The 26,836-nt window shown below is 47.0% G+C and overlaps 9 protein-coding genes across 9 annotated transcripts; 5 read left to right on the forward strand and 4 right to left on the reverse strand.

The window, feature by feature from the left end:
* Positions 1–295: 295 nt before the first annotated feature.
* Positions 296–1,868, forward strand: N7466_009768 (uncharacterized protein; the record flags this gene model as incomplete). Its single annotated transcript, XM_057169157.1, has 3 exons — positions 296–417; positions 479–1,384; positions 1,436–1,868. The coding sequence occupies 3 exons, from the start codon at positions 296–298 to the stop codon at positions 1,866–1,868; spliced, it is 1,461 nt and encodes a 486-aa protein (XP_057017863.1).
* Positions 1,869–6,428: 4,560 nt separating this feature from the next.
* N7466_009769 (uncharacterized protein) lies at positions 6,429–7,047 on the reverse strand (the record flags this gene model as incomplete). The annotated part of the gene is made up of 2 exons (XM_057169158.1): positions 6,429–6,691; positions 6,753–7,047. The coding sequence occupies 2 exons, from the start codon at positions 7,045–7,047 to the stop codon at positions 6,429–6,431; spliced, it is 558 nt and encodes a 185-aa protein (XP_057017864.1).
* A 3,034-nt stretch (positions 7,048–10,081) lies between these two features.
* N7466_009770 (uncharacterized protein) lies at positions 10,082–10,516 on the forward strand (the record flags this gene model as incomplete). The annotated part of the gene is made up of 1 exon (XM_057169159.1): positions 10,082–10,516. The coding sequence occupies one exon, from the start codon at positions 10,082–10,084 to the stop codon at positions 10,514–10,516; it is 435 nt and encodes a 144-aa protein (XP_057017865.1).
* Positions 10,517–11,219: 703 nt separating this feature from the next.
* On the reverse strand, positions 11,220–12,890 carry N7466_009771 (cytochrome P450; the record flags this gene model as incomplete). The annotated part of the gene is made up of 6 exons (XM_057169160.1): positions 11,220–11,254; positions 11,309–11,359; positions 11,423–11,540; positions 11,590–12,221; positions 12,278–12,532; positions 12,590–12,890. The coding sequence occupies 6 exons, from the start codon at positions 12,888–12,890 to the stop codon at positions 11,220–11,222; spliced, it is 1,392 nt and encodes a 463-aa protein (XP_057017866.1).
* A 1,580-nt stretch (positions 12,891–14,470) lies between these two features.
* Positions 14,471–17,059, forward strand: N7466_009772 (aromatic amino acid ammonia-lyase; the record flags this gene model as incomplete). Its single annotated transcript, XM_057169161.1, has 2 exons — positions 14,471–14,604; positions 14,665–17,059. The coding sequence occupies 2 exons, from the start codon at positions 14,471–14,473 to the stop codon at positions 17,057–17,059; spliced, it is 2,529 nt and encodes an 842-aa protein (XP_057017867.1).
* An 835-nt stretch (positions 17,060–17,894) lies between these two features.
* Positions 17,895–19,279, forward strand: N7466_009773 (monocarboxylate permease mch4; the record flags this gene model as incomplete). The annotated part of the gene is made up of 2 exons (XM_057169162.1): positions 17,895–18,462; positions 18,516–19,279. The coding sequence occupies 2 exons, from the start codon at positions 17,895–17,897 to the stop codon at positions 19,277–19,279; spliced, it is 1,332 nt and encodes a 443-aa protein (XP_057017868.1).
* Positions 19,280–20,062: 783 nt separating this feature from the next.
* On the forward strand, positions 20,063–20,569 carry N7466_009774 (gamma-glutamylcyclotransferase family protein; the record flags this gene model as incomplete). Its single annotated transcript, XM_057169163.1, has 1 exon — positions 20,063–20,569. The coding sequence occupies one exon, from the start codon at positions 20,063–20,065 to the stop codon at positions 20,567–20,569; it is 507 nt and encodes a 168-aa protein (XP_057017869.1).
* A 1,477-nt stretch (positions 20,570–22,046) lies between these two features.
* N7466_009775 (ankyrin repeat domain-containing protein) lies at positions 22,047–23,709 on the reverse strand (the record flags this gene model as incomplete). Its single annotated transcript, XM_057169164.1, has 2 exons — positions 22,047–23,283; positions 23,345–23,709. 2 exons carry the CDS (start codon positions 23,707–23,709, stop codon positions 22,047–22,049), a joined length of 1,602 nt encoding a protein of 533 aa, XP_057017870.1.
* Positions 23,710–25,333: 1,624 nt separating this feature from the next.
* N7466_009776 (uncharacterized protein) lies at positions 25,334–26,707 on the reverse strand (the record flags this gene model as incomplete). Its single annotated transcript, XM_057169165.1, has 6 exons — positions 25,334–25,677; positions 25,737–25,801; positions 25,848–26,221; positions 26,283–26,350; positions 26,418–26,457; positions 26,540–26,707. 6 exons carry the CDS (start codon positions 26,705–26,707, stop codon positions 25,334–25,336), a joined length of 1,059 nt encoding a protein of 352 aa, XP_057017871.1.
* Between the last annotated feature and the right edge of the window lie 129 nt (positions 26,708–26,836).

Below are 26,836 nucleotides of genomic sequence, written 5' to 3' on the forward strand. Positions count from 1 at the left end.
ACGTTAAGGACAAACGAAATTGGAAATGTTGTTGTGAGCATTTGGCGGGGATTGCGCCATACCCAGCTATGGTGGTGACAACATCGCGGCACATTGGCTTTAGCTTCTTAGTACGCATGCTCTCGTAGCCGAGAAAATAGTACGTACGCCCCAACAGCCAAAATGTTCTTTTATGGCTCTCCTTTTTTTTCTATAAGAATGTCGTCCCATCCGCACAAAATTTGGAATCTGTAGACCAAGCTTCTACATTTCCTTTGGGTTCTGGTTTTTGCAAACGATCCATCTCGATCACAAAATGTCCGCAAAGGATATTTCAGATGAGAAAAACATAACGACTCAAGTGGTGTCTGAGTCTTCGGAACTTGATCATGGTATAGTCAAAGACTGGGATGGAGAGGAAGACTCCGTTCGCCGGAAGTGAGTGGAAAAGTACTAAACTTTACAATACTTTCACTAAACATGGCTTGCTATACGACAGGATTGACTTTACCCTCATCCCAATTATCGCTCTCGCATTTTTCGCTCTCCAGATGGACCGCGGTAACATCAGCGCTGTTATGACATCTACAATCACCAAGGACCTCCACATCACAACCAATCAAATCAATGTTGGCACCCAGCTGCTCTCGGCTGGCATTGTGCTCTCAGAAATCCCTTCAAATATTATTATGCAGCGCATTGGGCCACGCGTTTGGCTGAGCGGTCAATTGTTTGCCTGGGGACTCGTCGCGACCTTCCAGGCATTTGTCCAGTCATATCCAGCGTTTCTGGTCACTCGAATCTTGTTGGGATTCTGCGAGGGTGGCTTTATTCCCGGTGCCCTGTACTACTTGTCTACTTGGTACAAGAGAGACGAAAGCAGTGTGCGGATCAGTTTCATATTCTATGGGCAGTTGTTCGCATCTGCGACTTCTAGTTTGATCTCAGCTGGTCTGCTCAAGCTAGAGGGTGTGCATGGATTTGAGGGGTGGAGGTGGATTTTCCTTGTCGAGGGTTTGATGACTATTTTCATTGCAATTGTCTTCACGCTTCTCGTCCCCCCATCTGCCGGGGATGGTCGTCCCCTGATCTCCATGGGGCGTTGGAGCTATTTCACCGAGCGAGAATCGCACATTATTCGCAACCGGGTTCTTCTTGATGATCCACTCAAGGCGAAGGGCCATATCCAGATTACCAAGTCGGATATCTGGAAAACTGTGAAGCAACCGAGAATTCTTCAGCATGCCTTGCTGACACTGGTGGGCATGTCTGGTTATCAGGGCTTGGCCCAGTATACACCCACCATGATCAAGTCGTTGGGATTCAGTTCCATCAAGGCCAACGTCTTGACGTCAGTTCCCGTGTACTGCAGTCTCGTCTTCCTGACCATATTGGCGTATACAGCGTAAGTACCTCCCTCCTTCATTAAGATTCGCAAAATACTGACACCTTACAGTGACAAAACCGGCCACCGTGGACCCTCTGTTCTCTTGTCTATAACCTGGAACGTTATCTCTTACGCCTGTCTACGCACCAGCAATTCCCATGCGTCAAAATGGCACCGGTATGGAATCATTGCCGTAGCCAATGTCTCGGCCGCCAATATTCACATTCTCAACGTTGGTTGGCTCTCGGTTTATTGCCGGACGCCCCAAGAGCGTAGTGTTGCCATGGCGTTGATTGTCATGGCCGCCAACTGCTCTGGTATCTCCGGTTCCCAAATCTTTCGCACATCAGATGCACCCAAGTACCTGCATGGCCTCACGGCTATCTGTTCTTTGGCTGGTGCGTCATGGGTTCTGGCGCTGATGCTCTGTGCTCAGTACTATATATACCGGAAACGAGCGGTGGCTGGAGATACATATCAGGAGAGAAAGGTCTCTGTTTGAGCGGTCTACTAGTGTTATGGCATTAGTACATTCCGCCTCTAAAAACTCGGCTACTTAGGCAAATTTTGGTCAGATATTTCCTCTGTGCAGTTTTTAATTCAAAAGTAGGATATAGAAGTAGGATCTACATATGTAGATGTTGGAGCATGTGGCTTCCCAAGGTACGAGGTACAATACCCCGCCATTGGTCACATGGACATGCCTGAGTTTTCAGCGTGCGACTAGTCCCGATTGAGTAGCTAGATAGATAGTTAGATAGTCAGGTTTGAAGGGGATAAGTGAGAGCTTCTCTCTCCCTTCTCCTTCTCTCCTTCCTTTCCTCTCCATCCCGCTTTACACAGAGAATTCATTACTATTTCTCCGTGCCTTTTCTTTCTCGATCCACATGGTCCAGGGTAGACACATAGTGTGGTTCGAACAGTAGATATTCGTGCATATCATAAGTACTGAGTTACCACCTCGAGTACTGGGTAGTGTACTGTGTTAAATTATTAATTGTCGAAAGAGGTCACTTCAGGCAACTCCAAGGCAACTGTTATTTCCTCCACGTGACTGATAGATCAGGTGACGGGGGAAACTCGGGTAAACTTCGGACCGTTAATTCGGGGGGACGGATATATGATAGCCCGGCCAGGAAGAGAAAGTCAGGGGCAAGATATATCGACCTTCTAGCACCGTGGCACAATACGTACATTTGAACATGACATCTTTTCCACGCACGCACTACATTTCAACATTACACTAATCTGCAAGGCAAAAATTAGGGAATAAGGAAGCTAACGATGCGAGATCGAAATAGACTTCTAATGTTGATTAATAGCTTTGCTAATTGATGTTTCTTGAAAACAATAGAACAGACATCAACAACTATACCCGCCTTGCTCAGGCCTATTTATCATATTTGATGAAGTGTTCCCTCAACCGTGGACGGCGCGCCATCTATCGGTTGGGCCGGGCAAGTTGAATAAAACCATACTACTACTAGTATGCACAAATTTCGAACTCTTTTAGGAAATCTTGTCCGATATCCAAAGTAGCAATATGCCAGACGGAAACTGACGCCTCTCTGACAATCTCCTTCTTATTTACTCTTTTAGGCTTAGTTTCCACATGCAAATCTATGGTAGACAACAAGGTTCGATGATTTTGGCATCGTAACTTGCAATTAATACGTCACAATGTCATGTTTGAAAACCAGTACTTAGTACTCTTTTCTTTGACAAATTTACAGATTTCCTCCTACATGGACCCTCTCTCAGCCTATCCGCTTCTATTTTGAAAAAAATAAAAATCCGCTCTCCCGCATCGAGCTCGACCTCACATCATAATGGACCTTGAAGAGTCGGAGACGTCGCGTTTTCCAAAGAAACGACTCAGGCCGTGGCACCTTTTCTGGAAGGAAATACCAAGACACTCCACTATACTTTGTTTGCAAGACTGCATTTTACAGAATATCTGCCAACACCTTTCACCGATCGATCAAGTTTGTCTATCGCTCAGCTGCAAGAAATTCTTCAAGCTTTTCGGCGCGGTAGTGAAGCACAAGAAATTTAGATTCCCAAAACTGCTGCGTATCAGAATTCCAATACTGTGCGTGAACAGTTGCGATGTACCACGAAATCAATTACTTCTTCAACTCGAAAATCGCCGCTGGATCTACTGTGGAAGATGCTTAAAGCTACATCCGCGGAAAGAGTTTACAAGACTTTCACGAAGGGAGAAACCTCTGGAAAGGTCCTGCATACACTTTGCTGGTATAGTTGACATATGTCCCTGTATTTCCCTGACAATTCGAGATCGAAATAAGTTTGTTGAGATCCTAAAATTACCCATGAAGCCAGCCAAAACGAACTGTGACCCGTTTATGTACGACATTAGGCATGGATATTTCCGCAGTCTCGGTCACACCTGTCTATTTGCCACGAGATCTGGCTACGAGGTGCACAACACTATAGTTTTATTCATCAACGAAACTGGCCAATTATGTGTTTTGGCTCGGTATACTATAAATTTCTCGTCCTCCGTGGCGCATTCCACGGCTGAGCCTTATTTTGCATGTCCTCATCAGGATCTCCTCCCTCTCGTCTCAAGTGATCCGATCGATCTTAAATATCTTCAAACGACCCAAAATTCGTTTTTGTCAAAACCTCATCAGGAGCTCCTGTCTAGTGTTCCCGACCGAGAGTTCTCCAAATCCTGTACTGCTTGTCCGACTTTGATAAAGAAACTGGAAGTGTCTGAAGACATGAAAAAGGCTGTTTTCTGGGTGGTTCGAAATATGGGGAGCTCTAAATCCCCTGTAGACGCTTCCTGGTTTAAACAGTCTCGTCCTACCGGGCCAGGATTTACATACAATGACAGTTATTGGTGAGTTATCGGAGATTTTGCCAACAATAAGCCCTTTTACTGAAGTTATTCTATAGGGATTCGTCGAAGAACTTGCTTAGAGATATGCAAGGTGTCTACGCTCAGTGGAAAGGAGATTACTGCGAGGAACAGATGAGAAAATGGATTCAGGATCTACGCACAGACCCAGGAATTCCATACGTGAAGAACATTTGGTCTGCTCGGCACTGGTTGCAGTTTAATGCACCTTTTTATATGGCTTTAATGGAGAAGCAAATGCATGAAAGCTAATTGAATGCTTTTTTGCTAAATCAAAGACGACTAATTTCAATGGATCGCAACATTGCAGCAAGTGCCCGGTCTTCGGCATCTGGGTTCCAGTACATACAGTCTGAGTATTATCCCTGAAGGTAGAATCTAGATAGATCGATGTAGTCGCTCTGATAATTGAAGCTCTCATATGTACCTGGCTTACGAGCCACGGGTCTTTCGATCCGACTGGGTTCTAGGGTTTGCCGGGCTTTTTTAGGACTGGGATCATCGTTGCCTGGTGCTTGAAATAGTGGTCTTTCCTGTTTTGCGTTCCTCTGTGAACTGTTTGTCATATTTTCCCTTATAGGAGGCTGTGCTGCACTCTTCACTTGATGCCAGCCTGGCAGCCCCAGTGATAAAAGCTTTGGGCCCCGATTTTTTTATTCCGGTACTCCCTGCTCCCGTCGCTGTGGTTGTTTTTCGAAACAGGCGCTTGATTGGCACGAAAATCCACCTGGACAGGGATCCAGTTGACAATCATCAGATTCACTGGTGAATTGACCTTACTTGCAGGCAGTACGGGCTTAGTTGACGCTCTGGATTTTGCAGTACCTGTTTAGCGGGCCTGGATGTCGGAGGAAGGGCGCATCCATGCAGTTCTTTTTTCCAATACCATTGGCCATCCGGAAAGGGAAGGCCCTCCAGGATATCTGTTTGACCATTACTGTGACTGCTGGACAGCTAGCTGACCATGAATGGGGCTTGAAGCGGGTGAAGTGCCTTAGGCAGCTGGAATGCCGCTGCCGCTGAGTGGCCGCAATTGGGGAAACCGGTAGAGCAACCATTCCTTGACAGGGAACAGGGACGGGAACTGTGCTATCGACACTCCGAGAGCGAAACCACTAACCATCAGCGTGATACTGGATATATTCATAATGGGGTGGGGTATATAACTTGCCTGAATTTTGCGGGGGAACAGCGGGAGAGGGAAAAAAGAAGAAGAGATGATTCAATTCGACAGAATGTTTTTGTAACCTCGCTGTGCGGGCTATTAAGAAGGCAGGTGGATCCATTGTGGTCCCGTGGAGGAAGGCGCGTGCGAATATAATCCCGGCACAAGAACTTTGAATCTACTAATGCGTACATAGTGGAGTTGACCAAACCATGTAAAGAAAATGCATTCTATGTGGGAAAATATGAGCCAAGGGTCGAGGCTATTTGCATGCAAATAGAATGAATTAACAAGAGGTTTGGTATATGTAGTCAGCTTCATAGACCAGATTTAGAGAATTCTAATATGCACATGTGCATATTAGAATTCGGAGCATGGGTTTCGGGACCCTCGAATTGGACACGAATGTAGTATGCAGTATCGAAACGCTGTACGCTCTCTGTCCACATGCACATGGATTTGATCAGGCTCGCATCCTTGAAATCCCACACTGCATCCTGCACATGTGCATATATAGTTTCCAAGCTCAAAGACAAATGACCTGGTCATTATCTATATGGGTGAATTCTCCTCAATTCAATGAAAAATCATGCCTTTCAGGACGGTAACAAACGTACCGGCCTACTGGCCGCGGATATGGTCTTGAAATCAATGGTTAGAGGATACACACAACCAGGCGCTATCAAACGCTCACGTTGCCCTCGTTACTGGCCAGTTAACCGTTCAATGAACAAATGAGAAATTTTAACACACTCGGTTCCAAAGCCCCTCCGTCCGATGAATGAGCAAATTATGGTGTTTAGAAGCCCGTGTATTAGGTCTTAACAGTTGTCATGTAGTGATATATCAGTCAGAAATAAAGCCAACCATCGCCACAGAAGCTCTGATACTGACTATCAGCCTCATATGATGTGCCAAATCTCTCGAAGTTGAATGAAATCTAGGCCAGGTGGTGTATTTGATGAAAAGGAATGATTCTATGACCGTTGCGAAAGAAACCAAGCTTGACATCACATATCTTTCAGCTGTTCGAGTACAGTTCCAAGGCTTCGTGCAGAATTATTTGTATGCTGTGCAAAGATTGCTAGATAGGCATTATGAATCAGTATGCGCCAGATAGGAAGGACGTATGGCTGGATTATACCATCAGGCGTGCCGTCTATAACTAACTCGTGCATCTTTCCGGCCATGAGCAAAGTTGCTGGGCTTGTATTCGACTCTGTCTGGCGATGCATTTGCCTTGGGACATGGAGGCGGGGATAACTAGGTGATTCTAGCAATGAGACAATATGTTAGCCTCAATCTAAACAGAATCTCACACAGCGACAACATACCAAATCCAAAGTGTTGTGAGTCGTGGAAAAACGTAAGTTTGCAACTATCTCCAGAAATAGCTGCAGAAGCTGACATGAGGGAACTGGCAGCACGGAGCGCACTCCCAACCTCTTGCTCAATCAAAACATAATTTTGCTCCGGGTCGCCAATGATAATAGGCACCTTCCTCGTAACAGGGTTTCCTCTCTCATCATGGGCAATGAAATCCGTTGTCACCCAATAAAAGTTTCGCGCGAAACAAGGCGTTTTAGTGTAGCGTAAGGGAGGTATGGGCCGAAAAGCACTGCGAAACATAGTACAGGATCGAACTAATTGAAGACTTCATCAGTGAATGGACAGGCCACGTTGGAATTCCTTTCAGGGTTTGTAGTACTTAAGACGTAGAGCTTGTAGAATGCAAAAGCATAGTAAAGGTCTGTGACGTATTCGGCTAGGAGCAGTGCTCTCGAATATCCATCCTTGAAGCAAATTTGTCTCGGAGAGGGAAATGAATCAGCGGATCAGTTACGTTCGGGAATCCCAGCGCACAATTGATAGGAGCGAAGTGACCACACCCAAAGGGCGGTGAAGTACCCAAAGGGCGGTGAAGTAGGAATTTACCCCCTGTTGCTTTCCCAACTACTTCAAAATAATCACTCAGCCCATTTTGCCATCGACGATGAAAGGTTGGTTCAAATCGATTGACGTTGCAAAGTGGGTCCAAGGGTCGATCATCCACAATTCTTTGCGGCTCCAATTCGGTTAATGTCCGCCCGAGCGGGTCAACCCCGCCCTTCCGGATGTTTATTTCCCTACCAAGGGATAGGAGTCATAGGACATCTACATTTTTGGTCCACTTTTTTCAAGTTCGACGTCGTGACTATTTAATGGCAGAGCCTTCATGGACAAATTGATGTCTAAAATATTCCACCTTGTTTGTTCCCGTTGAATCGGAAATTTCTGCGAAGCATGCTTATTCCGCCTATCAACACGAGACATCGGTTCCAAGGTCACGTGGAAGTAATCTACACCGAGCCCATTGACATTGTGTACCCTGAGAAGACATCGAACTCTAGCAGGCGTGGAGTTAGAAACTTATCGATCCAGCCACTTCGCCACTCATCTTAGCACCAGCAAGTGTAGAGTGCTTTAAAATACTCCCAGTAGTCTGGGTAACACCCCGATTGTCCCCAATCCACAATAGCAAGGATCCGAGCTGGCTTATCAGAAGAGATCACGATGTTCCCTTGGTGGAGGTAGCTATGGGTAAATTTGTTGTCTGGTAACAAATTCCTGTAGGGATCCTGAAATTTCTTCGAAGGGTTCCAAATGAAAAGCGGTAAGATGTGGGCGGCAATGCAGATTGCGGCGGCCGATACCCGCCACCCTACTGCCATAACCCAGTTTCAACTTTCCGACCGGCAGAAAGTAAATTACGAGTAAGTAATTCCAAATTCATATTTGGTTTTGAACTCCGAGTCCATTATATACAGCGCTGCATTATATACGGAATTTTTAAACTCCATTATACGTTGACTCCCTGTACTTCCTTCTATTTTGAATCCTTGAACTCCATATGTAAACAATCCATTCTCAAGTCCCTTCTCAAGTCTCTTCTCAAGTCTCTTCTCAAGTCTATTCTAAAAGTAACCCATGTTTAGATCAAATTCCTCAAGATATTCCATTCTATAATAAATATAATACAGGCAAGAAACAGGGCGGTAAAGCTAGAAATCCAAATTGGGTTATGGCAGTAGGGTGGCGGGTATCGGCCGCCGTAGCAGATAATGGGTGAATGCCAAGACGGCAAAACAATCGGCCGGATGAAGGTCCAAGGGGGCGTTTCAGACCTCCAATGTCGAGCTCCCCTGCAGCTGACAATCAGGAAAAAGGAGATCACCATTCCAATATGCTCCATGTCTGGCGGCGGTTGGGAGCCCCTTCGTCAATAATTCAGCATTGTCGATTTCGTTGTCCATCTCGAACATTATCCGACGTGGGAAACAAGAATAGCGCACCTTCACCACGTACTCGGCTCGCCAGCACATCCTCTGGAACATATTGGCAAGAACTGACACGCCGTTAGTCGCATACACTCACCGCAATTGATCAAAGAGTTAATATGTCACTGCCTTTACATTGTAGGAAATGATCCGCATTCGTATACCGGTGGAAGATGGCTCAATCGGGACGAGCTCGAGCGAAACTCTCGCCACGTTAAGTTTGACTTCTCAGCGCTGTGTGAGCGGGCCATCTCCACATGTCCAGGAGCGACCAGTGTTGTCAAATATGAGAAGCGAGAAGGTGGATTTAACAGAGTCTTCCTTTTAACAATGGACAATGGACCTTGTGTTGTGGCAAGGGTACCTACGGGTATTGCCGGCCCGCCAAGGTTGACGACCAACTCTGAAGTTGCAACGATGACTTATTGTAAGACCAAGCCGCATCCCTTGTTCTGAAGAGTATGGCTGACATGCTCACTCATCTACTATGTCTGTATAGTACAATCCAAGATCTCGCTCCCGATACCGAAAATTCTCGACTGGAATGACAATCCTTCCAATCCTACTGGAACTGAATACATTATCCAAGAACATGTAGCGGGTGTTCAACTACATCAAGAGTGGCACAAAATGAACCCGGAACAACATATGCTTTGCACCAAAGCGCTTTCACTGACAATGAAAAAAATGGCTTCTTTAGACTTCCCGGCATAAGGCAGTCTATACTTCGCAGATGCGCCTCTAGACTCGGAATCAAAGATTCCCTTTGAACAGGGCTTCTGTGTGGGACCGCATTGCAGTCCGGTTTTCTGGAACCGAAATCCGGGACAGCACGAACTCTACCGTGGCCCGAGCCCTAATTGCGGACCTTGGAGAGATCTCACAAGTTATTGTCAGGGTTTAAAAGATACCGGTTTATCTCGTTTGCCCAAAGCAGACACCAATAATCACAAGCTTCTGCCATAACAAGGATCAATTCAAGATCATATCCGTCTATTGAAAGCAAGTCGAGAGGTGATGCAAAAGTTGATTGAAGATAGACGCATTGAAGACGCTGCTACACCAGCTCTGCTTCACCCAGACTTTCACAAGAGGAATATCTATGTCTCTGCCGAAGACCCAGCCGTTATTACTGGCCTGATAGATTGGCAATCAACTAGCATTGAACCCGCATTTATTTATGCCAACGAGACACCTGATTTCGCTACACCCCCGAGGGTCCCCGACGAAGATCTACTCGAGAACGAAAAAAACGAAAAAAACGAAAAAACGAAACTGAAATATCTGGACAAAAGAAACGAGAATTAAGAGATGCATCTATCTGTTATCAAACATATGATGTGGTTATGACGGCCCTTGTTCCTAAGCTTCGTCCTGCAAGATTACTTGATCCGACTCTTTTTCGACTCTTCCACTACTGTCACAGAAGTTGGAGAGACTCCGCTGTCGCTGTCCGCCAAGAGTTAATTGAGCTCTCGGGTCGCTGGGCAGAACTGGGGCTAGAGGGTCCATGTCCATATTTCCCCACAGAAGCGGAATTGAAACAGCATGCTCGAGACTATGAAAATTTTGAGGCTGTTCAGGCCCTCAAGTCATGGCTAAGAGATAGCCTTGATACGAATTCTGACGGGTGGATTCCGAACGATGCATGGGACGCTGCGAAGGTTGCTCATCGCGCAGCGTATGATGAATGGATACAGACTGCCAAAGAAGCCGAGTCCCGTGGAGAGGACATGACAGTAGCAAAGACGGACAAGATGTGGCCATTCGATGCTAGATAGAAACCATGGATAGGTAATCAAAGTCAGCTGGTCACTGTCTCTAGTATCTAGTCTGAACCAAGTCCAGCCCTTGCGCTGGCATTTCGATGCTACTAGAATATTATGCCCTGGTGTTTGTTTATGCCTAGGCAATTTTCAAGCAAATTCCACCAGATCCTAGGAATAAGCAGATTATTGAAGGCTAGAGAGGGGCCTGGTTGTGTTTGAGGGCCAACTCCGGAAGTGCGAGAATACTTTCAGGTTCAGGTTTCAGTACATCTCTATTGATCGACCACCTGGGCTCTGTATTTCTTTCCATGTAATTAATACAAGGCGAGTTAACAGCCATTCCCCTCTCTCTCTCTAATAGGGGCGGGCGAGAAAGTTTATGTGTCGAAAAACATGCCTGCGTCGCTGGAATCTCTCAAAACGAATTTCAGCCCCTGCCCTTTCCAGTTTCAAGACCCACGATCAAAGGTACCCTACTTTGGCAGACTGCCGGGTCTCGGTTTCACGTACACAAAGAGGTCCTCGATTTTAATGAAAACCCTGCGACATTTTAGCCATACTTGCACTTCAAAGTGGCAGGGTCTGAATGTCCAAATTACCATGCGACTTCTCTAGTTTTTTTGCTAGGATCGCAGAACTCAACATCATAATCATGGAACAAAGTTGGCATGAGCTATTGGTTGTTAGTCTTGCTCCGGAAATGGAAAGGTTTGTTTTAACTTGCCTTGGACATCTCAAGCCAGCCCACATCTACCACAGGTATCAGTCGAATTCAGTGTCATGGGAAGGCTTGGAGACACTTACTTCGTCCAATACAATATCGGGATCCAGCACCAAAACTAAGGAAGTTGCGCTCTATCTCCATGTCAGAAAGCAGTCGTAGGGGATAGCGGAAGTCAAAATAATTGAATTGCGTACTCATGGTGGGAAGACGGCTGGGGTCCTCCATCCACCTCTCTGGACGGAACTGATCTGCATCTTCGCCAAATACGTCCTTGTTTCGATGGATAACCCAGGCATTTGCGCTAATGCCAGACTGCGCAATATTAGCGTCCGTAGCAACGATTGAGAGAAATTGGGCTTACCCCTCCAGGGATGAATTGTTCCCCAATCTCCATTCCAGACGGGGGCACCACTCGGCCCAGGGAGACTCCTACAGCTGGATGGCAACGAAGAGCCTCATACATACACGCTTGCAGGAAAGGTATGTTGTTGATAATTTCCAGATCAAAGACAGTGCCGTGCGGAATATTGTGCTTCTCTGCATGTTCATTAATCTCGTCTATGAGCTTCTTCTTGACCCTGGGGTTCCGAAGGGTGTGGTAGAGGAAGGCTGAGATAGACACAGATGTTGAGTCACTTCCAGCAAAGATGTTACTGGCAGCCATCGAAGTAACGCAAATGTCGTCTAACTTGTCTGGCTTTTCCCGTTGAACTTTAAAGAGCTGTTCAAGCATGTCATTGCGATCAGTTCCTCGTTCCTTGCGGTCCTTGATATTCTGTTGAGATATTTGCAGAAGCTTGCCCTGGCGTTGGGTGATCGCGAGGCGATTGCCGATTATAGGAGCCAGCCATATGCTGATAGAGTAGAACCAAGGGATGTGCCCCACCCAATTAGCGCACTGCAGGATATTATCGATCATGGTAAAGGCACCATCATCTATGCCATCGTCCATGAAACCGAATCGCTTGGAGAATGTGACTTCACCAATGACGTCTGTATGTAGAAGTTAGATTTATGTCACACAATGTCAGTGAGGGGAATTAACCCACCGTAGGCGAACAGCCTAGTCCATCTTCCCACGTCAATCTTTTCACCTTCCATGGAAGCCAACTTTTTGAGCAAGAATAAGATAGCGCTGTCGACGTAAGGCTCCAGTTTCTTCATATTCGATAGCGAATATATATGGCTGACCAATCGCCGTTGTGATCGATGAATACTTTCGTTACGTTCTGAAAACAGGTCCCATTTCCGGTTGCCTTGCCATGGCATATACCAGTCGCTTTTGCGGAAGTCGTTGCCCGCACCTTTAAGATGGTTAGTGCCATAGAACTATGGAGTTGAAATTGAGCCCGGATACGAACCATAAACGGTTCCGAGAGAATTTATGTCCGCAGTGCTGATTTCGTGCGGTCCGAGTCGAACCAGCGGTCCGTACTTCTCGTGGACTTCGATAATCTTGCGGTGCATTGAGCCCTGGCGAGTATGATAAACAAGCCAGAGGTTGGAGAATTTCGCCCAGAATGGACCAGGGACGTTCCTCAGGGGATTTCGAAAATATTGAATATCCAGAAGTGACAAAAGGGCAATCCCCATAAACGGGGCATATCGAAGAATGTTCTCCCTGTCGGCTTGAAGCACGGTAGAGATCAAGTTTTCACCCATGGCGAGAGTCAAGGAGTAAAAAGCACTGGTGCTTGAATTGGTAGAAACAACACAATTGATAGAAGTGTGGAATGATGGAATGATACAGGTCGCATATCCGAGCACGTTCGGGTTTTAATATATAACCCATGATATTCCCATGAACCACATCAATTTGTCATAGGGTGGGGGCTGAGTAGAAAAGTGTAAGTTCAAGGTGCTCCCGTGGCCCCGGGGCCCCGAAGAATGAATGTAGTTGATGGCGTGGATGATGTGTTACGGCTGTAGTTCGACCAAACCGGTCCAGTTGGTCGTTGATTACTTCAGATCTGTCGATCCTCACCATTTTGTGCCAGTTGAATCCTGCGGGGAAAGATCACGCAAAATTCGCAGTGAGCAGGCCCCAAGATGACGCGTTCAGTATATTGTATCGTCGTATGGTGTGGAGTAAGTGCTGATGATGGTTATATCGTCAATACCGTAATCAAGATTTCGATGGTCTATCAGGATTCAACAAAACAAATCTCATGTTTGCCTACTATTTACAAAGTCGGAAACATCCATGGCCACTGAGATGATATCTCTCAGTGTTCTTACAGCCTTGTCAGCCGCCTCGGGCCCCGCCTCGGGCCGCCCGCCGCACACACGCATCGTCCAATCGGCTGCGTCGCTTACACACTAAACGCCGATCTTCTCACCCCAAGCCGCCTTCCCGTTATCAACGCGCCACCACATGCATGAAGGATCGATCCCACCTGCAGACTGATCACCTCTCTCCGAGTCATCCTCTCTTTATTTCGCCACGCACATAGGGAATACTACCTGTAGACGTCATGGTTGCCTTCTCGTTCTGGGCTATTTTTTCCCGTCACTAGGCAACCAAGTTAGTCCCAACATCCAATCATGCTGCATTGGAGCTCGAAGAATTCCGAAAGTTGGCTTCAAAGATAGCTCTCCTCATTTTTCTCCGTGCATTTAAGACTACAAAGATCGCACGGAGGCTCATGGCGGCAGCACTTTGTGGAAAACTTTACCTACGTGTGTCAGACAGGTGAAATGCGGACTTTCCCATCCTTGGCGGGTGACTGTTTTCTGGATGACGAACTCGTGTTCGCCGAAGGATTGAAGGGGTCCAAAGGATTGGGGGGTCCAAAGGATTGATGCGCCCAAATGCTGCGATACTATGTTTCAGCTTCATTTTGAGCCAATCAAAATAAATACCTCATACCAAAGGTTCACCACATTGAAAGGATTATCGGCTTATGCGAGTTCTTGATCCCATTAACACGTTGAAGAGGTTATCCTGGGGCCAGAATACACATACAATACTTTCCGTAAGATTCACACGCTTATGTGGCAAATCTCTGGAATCGGGCTGATTGATGTATTTCCCAAAACCCAGGCCGCCAGCAGTATAGCTACAGGCCGAATTTCTCTACATTGTTCATATATGGCGTCCTCGTCTTGGTTTCTGGATAGAAAAGTTCCTCTTCAACTCAATCGCCTTGCAGCCATTCTTATCTTCTCAATCAGCTTTTGCTTTCATCCTCCAATTCAATCTTTGAACCGAAATCCACCGACATAAGCCTAGTCTCAAGAAGATGTTTTTGGGAGCGATAAACGATCTATACCTGGCGCATTGGGACGCCATTGCCACCAAGCTAAAAGGGCCCTCCACTCATGAGCAAATTGACGGAAAGAGCCTTGACTTGGCCAGTGTAATCGCAATTGCGAGGTACGGCATCCTTGCCCCCGAGGTCATACCATTGACGCCAATATGTTGACTTCAATCCAGATATGGAATACCGTCCCAGTTGTCGGATCACAGCATCGATGCTATCGTCAAGAGTGCCGAGATGGTCTCACAGAGTATCGACAGAGGAGAGGTCGTATATGGTGAGACCCGTCTTTATCAATTCCGACTTTCAATTTTTGAAGCTTACATTATCCCAGGCGTCAACACTGGTTTCGGTGGGAGTGCCAACACACGAACGAATGAAGTTGAAGAGCTCCAGTCGAACCTTATTCGCATGCTTCAATACGGCATCATCGCAGAAGAGCGACCAGTCAAGGCTCCGGAGTCGCGATATGACACAGATATAAACGATATCATCAGCCAGTCAGCCCTCTCTCTTGATCACCCAGTAGCCGCAACATCGATGCCAGAGTCCTGGGTCAGAGCAGCCGTATTGATTCGGCTAAACTCTCTCGCTTCTGGTTTCTCTGGCATTAAAGAAACAACAATTCGCACTTTGCACCAGATCCTAGAAGAAGGCATCACGCCATTGGTTCCCATTAAGGGAAGCATATCCGCGTCTGGGGATCTTAGCCCTCTGTCCTACATCGCTGGTGTGCTTCAGGGTAAGCCGGGCTTGGACGTTTGGACCCGCAATGCCAATGGCGAGCGCTGCCTCAAGAGGGCTGACGTTGCACTCGCGGAGAAAGGTATCAAGCCTGTCACTCTGGGCGCCAAGGAGGGTCTTGCGCTTGTCAACGGTACTGCCGTCTCTTGTGCAGTCGGATCACTGGCATTGCACGATGCCATGGGACAAGCCACTCTTTCTCAGATTTTGACTGCCATGAGTGTCGAAGCCCTTCTCGGCACCGACGAGAGCTTCGACTCATTTTTCGGAGAGATCCGGTCTCATCCAGGTCAGGTTGAAACGGCGCAGAATATCCACGGTTTTCTTTCAAAGTCGTCGCTTGTCCAGCACAGCGACACGGAAGAGGGAGAGCTACGCCAAGACCGATACTCGGTTCGAACGGCATCGCAATGGATTGGTCCCGTCATGGAGGATTTGCATTTGGCCCACCAGCAGATCAGTATTGAGATGAATTCGGTGACTGACAACCCTCTCGTTAACCCCGCCCATGGCGGTAGGATGATGCACGGGGGGAACTTCCAGGCTCGTGCCGTCACCAGTGCGATGGAGAAGACCCGCCAGTCACTTCAGACCATCGGACGAATGCTATTCTCCCAGTGTGCAGAACTCATTAACCCGGCAACCAATCGTGGACTTCCACCGAATCTCGTCGCTGAGGAACCAAGTCAATCCTTCATCTGGAAAGGTACCGATATTATGATCGCTGCCCTTCAGGCTGAACTTGGGTTTTTGGCCAATCCGGTTGGCAGCCACGTTCAGACCGCAGAAATGGGCAATCAATCCATCAATTCTCTGGCCCTCATCTCCGGCCGATATACGTTGGAGGCCATCGAGACGCTTTCACAGTTATCCTCGGCGCACCTCGTTGCCTGCTGCCAGGCCTTGGATCTTCGCGCAATGTCCTGCAAGTACTTGAGAACGTTGGCTCCGATCTTCAAGGATATGACCGGCGAGGCCTTCTCAAAAGAACTGATTCTGCCTGAGAATGCGGAGGTATTCCTATCTGCAATTTGGGTTGCCTTTCAAAAGACACTCGACACGTACACTCACTTTGACTCGCCAAGGCGATTTGCGGTTACTTTCGAATCTCTCCAGCCACTTGTCCTCAAACACATCAAGACCACCACGGAAACGATAGGGGCTCTGCGGATATGGACAGACAAATGCTGTGCCACTGCACTCGACATCTTCCAAATGAACCGAGAAGAATACTATGCCAACCCAGATGCCACACCATACATTGGTAGTGCATCCAGTCGTATGTATAAGTTTGTCCGCCATGAACTTGGTGTGCCATTCATGAGCAATAAATTCATCTCTGACCCAATCGATGGTGAAGACGACTTTACTTGGGGCGAGCCTAGTCATGACTCCAAGAGAGGTGTGACTATGGGCGGGATTATTGCCAAAGTATACGAGTCCATGCGAACCGGTCAACTTTACCACCATGTCGCACTCTGTATATCCGATGTCCATGAATACAGTAGTGCCGCAGAGAAGGCTCTCGCCGCCAACAAAGACGAAAAGACCCAATTCCCCTACACCATCACCAAGGCCATGGAGTTGAACGGCTGGGGCGGTGGAAGCCCTAGATCAGTGAGTGGTGATGAGAATAGCAATGCTGCTCAAGCCCAGAACATCAGCTCTAGTGCCACCGTTGTAGATGATACTTCGGATCTGTCGAACACCGAGGCAGAGATCAGCCCAGAGGCCAAGGAGGAAGTGGACATGACTCCAGACATGGCCTGGATAGTTCAATCTATGGGCTTCGACGATGAGAATAGTCAGATTTACTCTATTGTTTAGAGCGGTCTGGTCATTGCCTGGTGGTTGGGGTGGTAGTGAGATCTGTCATATTTACTTTACCTTAGTATGCATTTAAATTCAATGTTCTACCGGTACTGCTGCCCTGGTCCTTTACGGGAAACTTCACGCTTAGTGTTATTACTCGTAAATAGATCACTCTTCATGCAGATAGCAAATTTAGCGTAGGGAATGTGGCATGAGAAATTTTGTATTGATAATTTTCAACTTCCAATGTTACTTAATAGAAACGCGAAATATTGAAAATCTCTTCGCATCTTATTGTGTGCGTTACCATGGCGCATACCCGAACAAGGCCACAAACATTTGTGTTAGTAACCAGACCGGTACCCAACAGGGCAAACGATCCGGTATTGACGAGCGATCAACACAGATATACGGGGTAATGCCTTCGAACCTGTACGACAGGCCCGGTTCGTAACATTGATACGACATGATTAATTGGAGGTACGTCGAGGTACTCCTTATCAGCGGGCCGAAAAATTGCGAAGATGATGCGATCCTTTGGACCCCTGGATTTAGCTCTTGTAGGTTGCCCGATGGTGGACCCCACTGCCCCCGCATAACTTCATGCGTTTGAATCACAATTTCAGCCCCCGATAATTTGCCAATTATGCCGCTTTCAGACAGTTCCAACATTTGGGTATTTGAATATGATCCCTGCAAGATCCTCCCGTGACATCATTCCTTCCTGTACGTAATTTCAGAGCCGAAACAAAGAGCGAGCTTACCAATCCACGAGACTGATCGCTCCCTTTATCTTTTCGCGCTCTCCTCCCCACTCCCGAGGTATGCTCCCCATCAAAGTTCGTCGAAAATGGATTCTAAGGAACAACAGCACGATCCAGATTTTTTGACACTCCGCGAAGACAGCAATAGGCTACACGCCTCGCCGGGCGCATTGTCTTCAGAGCAAGGGCAAGATGGGTCGCAGCTCCCTCCTCCGCCAAATGGGGGTTCCATGGCTTGGCTACAGGTTGCTGGCGCCTGGACGATCATGTTCAACGTTCTTGGCCTGCTCAACACGTATGGCCAGTTTCAAACCATCTACGAGACCGACCTTCTCAAGACCGAATCTGCCTCGACAATCGCATGGATTGGTTCCGCCCAGTTCCTCGTTTGTTACTCCGTCTGCATTTTCACCGGCCCGCTTCTGGATACGGGACACCTTCATCTCCTGCTCGGTATTGGGACCGTCGTCACTGTCTTCGGTTTAATGATGGTCAGCTTGTGTCATTCATTCTACCAGTTCTTTTTGGCCCAGACCATCGTGACTGGCATTGGCTTTGGTCTTACATTCTTGCCAGCTTCGTCGGTCGTGTCGCAGTGGTTTTCTACTCGCACTCCTCTTGCAATTGGAATCTCCGTCACCGGATCAAGTATTGGTAGGTTGAAGGTTTGCTCTGTGAAATTGACACGCAATTAACTCTTTCTTCAGGTGCCGTCATTTACCCCATTATGCTTCAACGGCTTACGGCACAGATTGGATTTCCATGGACGGTACGAATCATGGGCTTCATCGTGCTCGGTACCATGTTCTTCGCCATTGCTGTGATGCGAGTCCGAGTTGAAAAGAATGCGCGAAAGAGGAAAGTAATCGATCTCAGACATTTCAAGGACAAGCTCTACCTTGTTGCTTGTCTGAGCTTCTTCGTCAGTTTCCTGGGACTCTACGTCTTCTACTACTTTATTTCCCTCTACGCGACCGAAGTGGCCGGTGCCAACGAGAATCTCGCCAATTACATGCTGCCCATTCTGAACGCCGGATCATTTTTAGGCCGTCTAATTCCCAACTGGCTCGCCGGACGCTATGGACTCATGAATGTGCAGATTATCTTTGGGGTGATTTCTGCTGGCTTGGCTTTTGCTCTCTTGGGCATCAAGACCCCCGGTGGGGTCATTGCGTTTGCCGTCGTCTATGGCTTCGTCTCCGCCCCTTACGTCTCTCTTCCGATCCCGATCGTGACGAGCCTATCTCCCGATAAGAGTGTCTGGGCTACACGACTGGGAATGAGCTTTGCCATCATTGGCCTCGGCGCACTCATTGGCAGCCCCGTCGCGGGTGCCATTCTCGGAGACAGCAGTAACGGGAACTGGAGCGGTCTGATCGTGTGGTGCGGAGTCATGTTCTTCACTTCCGCCGCCATTCTCCTTACCGTGCGCACTATGAAAGTAGGATTCAAGCTCTTTGTGAAAGTGTGAACCAGCAGCTGCAATGGTCACCCCTTAGCTCTCAGGGGGGTGCCTTACGTTTTGGCTGTTCCGAAATTCCGCCGCGGTCCTTTCACTCTCCAGTCGACTGCTTTGGGCGGAATTTTGTGGAATTTTGTGAAAACCACTGTTGAAACCATTCAGGTCTGCTCCCGTGGGCCGTGATCAGCGGAGGAAGAGTATAAAAAATTTCCTGTAGATGAAGATTTAGATATTTATTTGCCTATAAATTAAAGCTGTGGCCTTCTTGGCGAGACCGATATCATAGTCAACAACATTTGAATGCTAGGCTCTAGCCTATGGCCGCCATGAATCATGATCTACTACTAGTACAATTCTGGCCCGGCGCTAGCTACATATGGTTAGTGGGTGGGGGTAGGCGCTTATCATTTGATTTGCTCAAATGTGCACTGCGTAAGGGAAGGTGCGTGCGTAGGCGGCAGGACTCGAGATGGAGACGCAATCAAACATCCGGAATAGTTAAATAACACAAACGACTTTCCTTTCCCAGAGAATCCCACACTCAGAAAGTCACCAACCTCTTCACTTCTTACGAAATACCAAAGTCCAAGATCAATAATTCCAATATCTGGAAGCTTCCGACTTCTGAAAAAGAAGACCGAAACTGCCCATATCGAGCTGCGAACCACCACATGTGCAGGCTTTCGTCACCAAGGGAGCTTTTTTATCTTGCCAATTTCGGTGCCTTCTTGGCCGTCTTGCCCTTCTCAACTCATTGAACTCACCAAAATTCTGCCTCCAAGTGTCGCGTCAATGAATATGTCGCAGAATCCCGAGGAGCAAGCAGATACTGATTCTCCGGACACATGGATGCGGGATGAGGGATTAACACCATACGAGGTTATGTTGCGGTCCGCACCACCTGACTATCTCACAAACTTTGAGGCCGAACAACTTGAACTACCCCCCGAATACCCGGTTTATTACTTTTTCTACCGGACGTTAACAGCACCGGCAACCCTTCAACGAATCATCGACCTGCCCGAAAAGCCAAGACTGCGGAAAGCGAAAGTCATCGGATACGCGATTGCCAAGTGGGGCGATTATCCTGCGTTAATAGATGGAGAATCGGGCCAGGAGATTGACGGATATGCGTATTTCGTGCAAACTGAAGAAGAAGCCCAAAAGCTGGCGTATTACGAGACGAATCCTTATATGGAAGCGCCCTGCTTGATCCATCTTGATAACAATGAAGAGCCAGCCGAGGCGCGTGGAAAGACATTCGTCTATGCTGGGGATGCAAAGGCCTTGCTGGAATAGCGATTCGATCGCAAACTATGGCTCCGTCAGATGAAAGGGAAACTCATTTAACATGAAATCTATCAATGAGGCAAAAAAGAAATCAGAAAGGGAGAAAAAGAAACAATACAACTGATTCTCTCTCGAATCCATCAAAGGGCGCTCCGATCTTCTTGATCTCTTGGTCTATAGTAACGAGGAATTGATGCAGTCACCAGCTTTTCACTCGGTGGAACCGACGCGGGTGCCCTTTTGGCAGGAGTGACCATTGTAGACGCAAGCATCGGCAGACAGCGGGACCGAAAGTAGATCACCGATGTTTGTGCTTCCGTCCTCGCATAACCCGCCGTCATTGTCTCCCAAGTCTCGAATGAGTTTTTCTATAACTTCTCCTCGGCCGGTTGCATGTAATATATTGCCAATCGCAGCATGTAGTTGTAAGTTCGAAGCGCTGGGCAGCGGACGATTTGGCGACTCTCAGCGTCGTTATTGCAAGCGCACACACCTTCTGACAGATTGACTTGTCCATCTAGCGGAAGGTATCAAAAACAAGCTTCGATCAATGTAGCCGTGGTGTTATTGAGACCGAGATGCTGGTATGATGACAGTCTCGAATCTAATAATGACTTCGCTTCTGCAAATGTCGATAACCCCAAAGATGATACCGGCGGGCTTGGAATACTAACATCTGAATGATTTGATCCGGATACCTGCAAATCCAATGGCTCAGACATGGATGATTGCGACAGGTCGTAAATGAGTAGGCAGTTGGTGAGTGAAAGAACACGAAGAACGAGTCTGCGAGGAACGAGGGCGAGAACGCGATGCTGTGGTATTGGGTGCTGCAAGGAAGAAAGAAGAAGAGAAAGAGGAAGAACTGGTATCTACAGGGCGATAAAGTGAGAGTAAACTGGACACATGACCAAACGGTGGGTACATCTATCGCGCGATCGCGCGTGGCACCGGAAAATAGGTTGATGGACAAACGTCCCGAAGTTTGAGTAGTCGACTGGAATTGGGAACATTTGAATGTTAAATTGTCTCAAGAAAGAGAAGTAGCATAAAGAAGTACAGCGATTCAATATATGATAGAGGTCTTTGAAGGATTTAATATGTAAGACTTACGAGGATTCTACATATAATGCAGCGCTGTGTATAATAAAGTTCGGGAATTCAACGTATATTGTAGTTGAGGAATTCAATATATTAGGAAGTGTAGGGATTTAAGGTATTATACAGGGTATGATACAGAGTACAATACAGGGTACAATATAGAGTGAAATACAGGGTACAATACAATATACTTTTTTGAATGGAGCGCTTTATATTACACAATATTTCGTGGTAGCTAGACATGATTGTACGACTGACGTCAAGCTCGGGGCGGCAAATGATCAGATTGGACTGATTATGTATCGTAGTGGACGATACCATATGCATGAATGGTAGCAATAGCGTCAACAATATTTTGAATCCACCGATCTCGAGTCTCCAAAATTCAAATCATTTGACCAATACCAGTAAGGAGACTCACTGCCCCCTCTGCGCCAGCCATCCTTACAATACCCAATCTCTGAGGCTCATACACATGGCCGTACTGATGGAAAATCTCCACGATATCATCTTTCCCAGTCTCCACTGCCACTCTTATAGCCGACCAGCCCTTTTTATCCAGAAAGTTCGGATTCGCTCCGTGATCCATCAAAAGCCTGACCATCCTAACATTCCCATTCATCACAGCCTTGAAAAGCGGCGTCCTAGTAGAAAGCCCAATCTGATCTGCTGGAACGCCATGATTGAGCAAGAGTTGTGTGATCTCTATGTGATCGTTCACAACAGCACTGGTAATAGCCGTGTCGCCATTTGCACATAGTATACCGGGGGTAGCCCCCTTTTCCAGTAACAGACGGGCGATGCTCAAGTTTCCATTTGTCACGGCTTGAGAGAGGGCCGTTTTCCCTTGGACATTTGGACCATCTGGATTAGCCCCATTCAGTAGCAGTAGCTTGACAATGCCTTCGTGATCTTTCTGGGCCGCTAGGAAGAGGGCTGTTTCTGAGTTCTTCCCCTTGATCTCGGTCTTGGCTTTGTGCTCAAGGAGCATGGATACGACTTGTTGGTAGCCGCAGGAGCTGGCTATGGCCAGTGCTGTAAGTCCATCTAAGTCTTTCTTGTTGACATTCGCACCTTTGCTGAGCGCTTTTTTGATCGGTTCCAGGTCGCCCGTTTTGACTAAGGAGAAAAGCTCGTCTTGGTCGCCTGCCATTTTGAACGTCATCCGTTTAAACAAACTGGGTCTTTTGCCTCGAGTAAATGGTTCTGTCGCCGACGGAGTAATATTTGTGATTTCTCCAGGCGTTGAATTGTTCTCTGAAATGCCTTCGGGCAGTGACTGGAAGGAAGCCCCATGGGCTTGATCTGTGTTTCTTTGAGCTAGACTCGATGAACTGGAAAGAGGTTCCACGGAGGGCGGTGGAAAACTTGCAGCCGGGTTCTTTTTCTCGTCCACGGCTTTTTGAATGGCTTTGGTAATATAATCGCGTTCTTGGGCAGACTGCTGAGTTGTGATACCGAACTCTTGCAGCTCGCTTTGCAACACTTGCCATCTGCCGTGCACGTCAACCAAGTTTGTTTCACCATTTAACTCTGGAGAAATAACTCCATCGGCACGCTTTTCGTCAATCCGCTCTTCAATATATTTTTGCAGTAGGCGGTCAATTTCAGCATGGTAAGATCTGAAAAAGGTGTCAAAATTGTTGAGAATATCTGCCATGAACAAAACAAGGGCCAACATACATCGCTAGGTCCGCATTTATCACACTGAACTCAAATATCAATTCCGACAATTGACCTTGAATTTCGATCAAAGGACCTTGTGATGCATATTCCTCGCCGGATTCTTGGAGCTTTTTCAAACCCAATAGACAAGAGTGACACTCTTCGAGTTTGCTCGCCAGCTTTGAGCTTCCATGATCTTGACATTTTGATAGCTGTGCCTCAATGTCGCCAAGGACTTTCAGAAGCAAAGTCAGCTCATTCCGCGTCTCTGACACACAACCTGTCGATTCGGAGGGTGAGTCAGAGAAATGCTCGATTATCAGTCGGATGGCTTCGATCTGTTGTACCGGTTGGGCGCACGGTGTCGGGAAGGAGGCCGACATTGAAAATTAAACTTGAAATTTTAAAGGAAACAAGCATTAGCCAAGAAAAAGAAGAAAAAGAATTTGCTTAATTAATTTTCTCATCGTGATGAATGGGGGCTATGCTGCTTACTGGTAAGCTAGAGGTAGCGCCGGCGCTAAAACGAAAATGTCGGACTTCGGCGGAATTTGCCGCTTCTCGGGACCGCAGTCAGCATCCCACCTTGACCATCTTCAGTGGTCTCATATTTGAAGCATGGTCATTCGTATATGTTGAGTCCCATAATTTTGGTAGGCAGCATGTATTAATCAACTTGAGTGAGAAAATCGGTATATTTCCCAAGGTCAACGCAATGGCTTAGTTCCAGTCCACTTCAATGTTCAAAGGCATTTCCCCCGTATTTTGATGATTGTATATATCCGAGGCAGTGTCCTGGAGCTCCGCAGCTAAGTAAGCACTGGCTCCAATGTTGGTATTCTCCAAGCTCAAGTGAGGTTCTCATGTACTAGGGAAGCCTCATCCGTCTTGGCACTGTTGCGTGCTTACCTGAAAGCAATTTCAAAAGCATGAAAAAAAAAAAAACATCCTCATCCTGTTGAAGACGATTGATTGTAATGGTCTTCCTCATGAAGGAGGAAAGATTGACCGACGCAGGGATCGAACCTGCAATCTCTTGATTCGTAGTCAAGCGCCTTGCCATTGGGCCAGCCGGCCGTCTTGTATAAACGGTCGGGAAAAGCTGCCGCTATGAGTGGGGCTAAAGGATCCACTGGGAATGCTCGATTTTGCCGCAACTATCGGTCATCAGTTCGTGGGCCCTCTCCATAATAGTAGGCACATTCACCATACACGAGGAGTTTTTTCCCGCCTTCTTTGCATGGATAGAAGAATAATACCTGGTCATTGTGGCAAGTTGAATTGACGTAGATTGGTTGGAGGCTGGCTGTATTTTTTGTGCTGGTTCTCGGAGATTTGACCGCATCAGCAACATGTCGGGCGTCTAGATCCTTTGTACTAGCAGCCAACCAGTCAAGATTTGCAAGTACTGGTTGATTCGCCATTAAGTCTTCCGTCAGCGACACCGCACTCAGCCCAGATTTTCCCCATCTGCTTCCATTCATTCGCATGGTTTTTGCATCTCGTGTAGATCTCCATTTTATGTTAGCAACGGGTAGAGGAGGGGACAAAGTAGTAGGTATAGGTTTTGACTTGGTTGTATAGAAAATAAACACGCATTATTCTGGAGGGATTGCGTTCAATAGGAAAGAGGAGCCAGGGGGAAGCAAGAGAAAATAATCTTTCATTCGGAACGCGACAAAGAAAGAGAGAAGAGAAGAAAAGAGAAGAAGAAAAAAGGCTAAACACTTTGAAAAGATCTTGTGATAACAGTACTTGTAGTTTGTAAGGTGGACTTTAAGCAGTTAATTAACATTCAAACATTCCAAGGTTCCAGATGTCCAGGGTAATTTGAATTTTCCCCTTTCCCGGTCCTTCGACCTCGGATCTGTCCAAGATTCGAATTACTTCCATGGATTTTTGGGTACTAGTGTTCAACTCCAGGTAGTCTTGCAAGTTTCTGAGTGTGCTCAGGTAGAATTTACCAGGTATCAATTAATCATTATCATTACATATTATCTCTCTGCCTCAACAATCCTCTATCTCTTGTGCCTCCGGATGCGATATTGACCACGATCGTTCCGCCGACAATCTTGATTCCGGGTTGGCATACGACCGACTCTCACTGACAGTCGCTGAATAGGTTTTGGCTGCCTTGGACAGCGCGAGCCATTCGCTCTGCATGCTTCCAGTCCGTCTTTTCCTTTCCGAGTCATGTGGGGTGGCATTGGAATCGCCTGCCTGGGATGATCTATAGGAAAGAACTCTCTTGACGGCCGTAGTTCCCAGCTTGTAGAGGAAAGGAATGTTTGCACAAATTATGCCACAAAGAGGCTCGTATATCGACAGAATTCCAAGAGGAACTCCGGACCCTGAGAGACTGTTAGTATTTATCTTGTGGCCCTCGAGGGCTATAGCGATTGCGGCTTACACATAAAATCTGCCGATCCTTGGGAGACGACGACTGTTAAACGGGCAAGAGTTACACCACATGTGCTACTAAAATCAGCACAAAGTTCGAAAATCTGGATGGGAGACATACAATAGACCGATGGCAAAAACTCCTGCAAGCTCGAACTTCCGCCGTCGCGTAACATGTAGTTTGAATATGATCGGTAGTGGGAGCAAGAATACCCATATGTCGGTGATCAAATTGGTGATATTGGTGAAGTATGAAAAAGCCACCAGATTGAGACAAGTACCCTTTATACTTGCATCCCAGGCCTTTTGAACGGGGATGCATTGTAGTCCGAGACCAATTTCCATGGCCGCGAGCCAAAGCACGACGAAGATAGCGGTGCCAATCACCACTCGGCGGAAGACGACAGTGCTAAAGATGCGATAGTATAGAGAAAGGATCGCTAGCTTGATGCTTGCGATAGCCCAGTCGTAGAAATGACTAAAAACATAATCACCCTAAACAAAAAGATATTGTTTAGTTTCGAAAGCGAATGTTGAAAGCGATGATTTATCGTACCCGTAAAAAATCTTCAATGTCTTGGGTAGAGAGCGCAGCTGCGTGCCGACCAAAGCCATAAGGTGGACCTATTGCAATTACAAAAATCATGGTCAGCCGCCTGGTCTTGCAAGTTGTCAGACAATGATGGCTTACCATATACTAAGCCACTTATGCACAGACCAACGGATATTGACTGTAATGTATTGATGTTAGAATACCGGTTGCTTGTCAAATTTTGGAGGGTGAAAGTGCCTCAAATAAACCATGTCACTGACTGTAGCGAAGATGATCATCATATCATCAAAAGCGATAACATTTTTAGACGAGGGTCGTAGTTTTACGAAAAGTCGTAGCCCGGTACATATTATCATGATCGGAATCGGAATGGAATAACACACGGTCACTGTCGTAACCCGGGATGCGTTCAAATCGATTTCACCCATCGTTGTGCTCCGAGGTCTGAGTTGTCACAGCTAAAGATACACATGAAAATCGTGAGCACGGAGGCACATGGGAAATGTATAAGTCGACTAAAGGGATAAAAGTCCATGAGGCAGGAAAGGAATGCAGGG

Source organism: Penicillium verhagenii (assembly GCF_028828195.1).
Source record: "Penicillium verhagenii strain IBT 33310 chromosome Unknown utg000009l_segment0_segment0, whole genome shotgun sequence".
NCBI classification, from domain to species: Eukaryota; Fungi; Ascomycota; class Eurotiomycetes; order Eurotiales; family Aspergillaceae; genus Penicillium; species Penicillium verhagenii.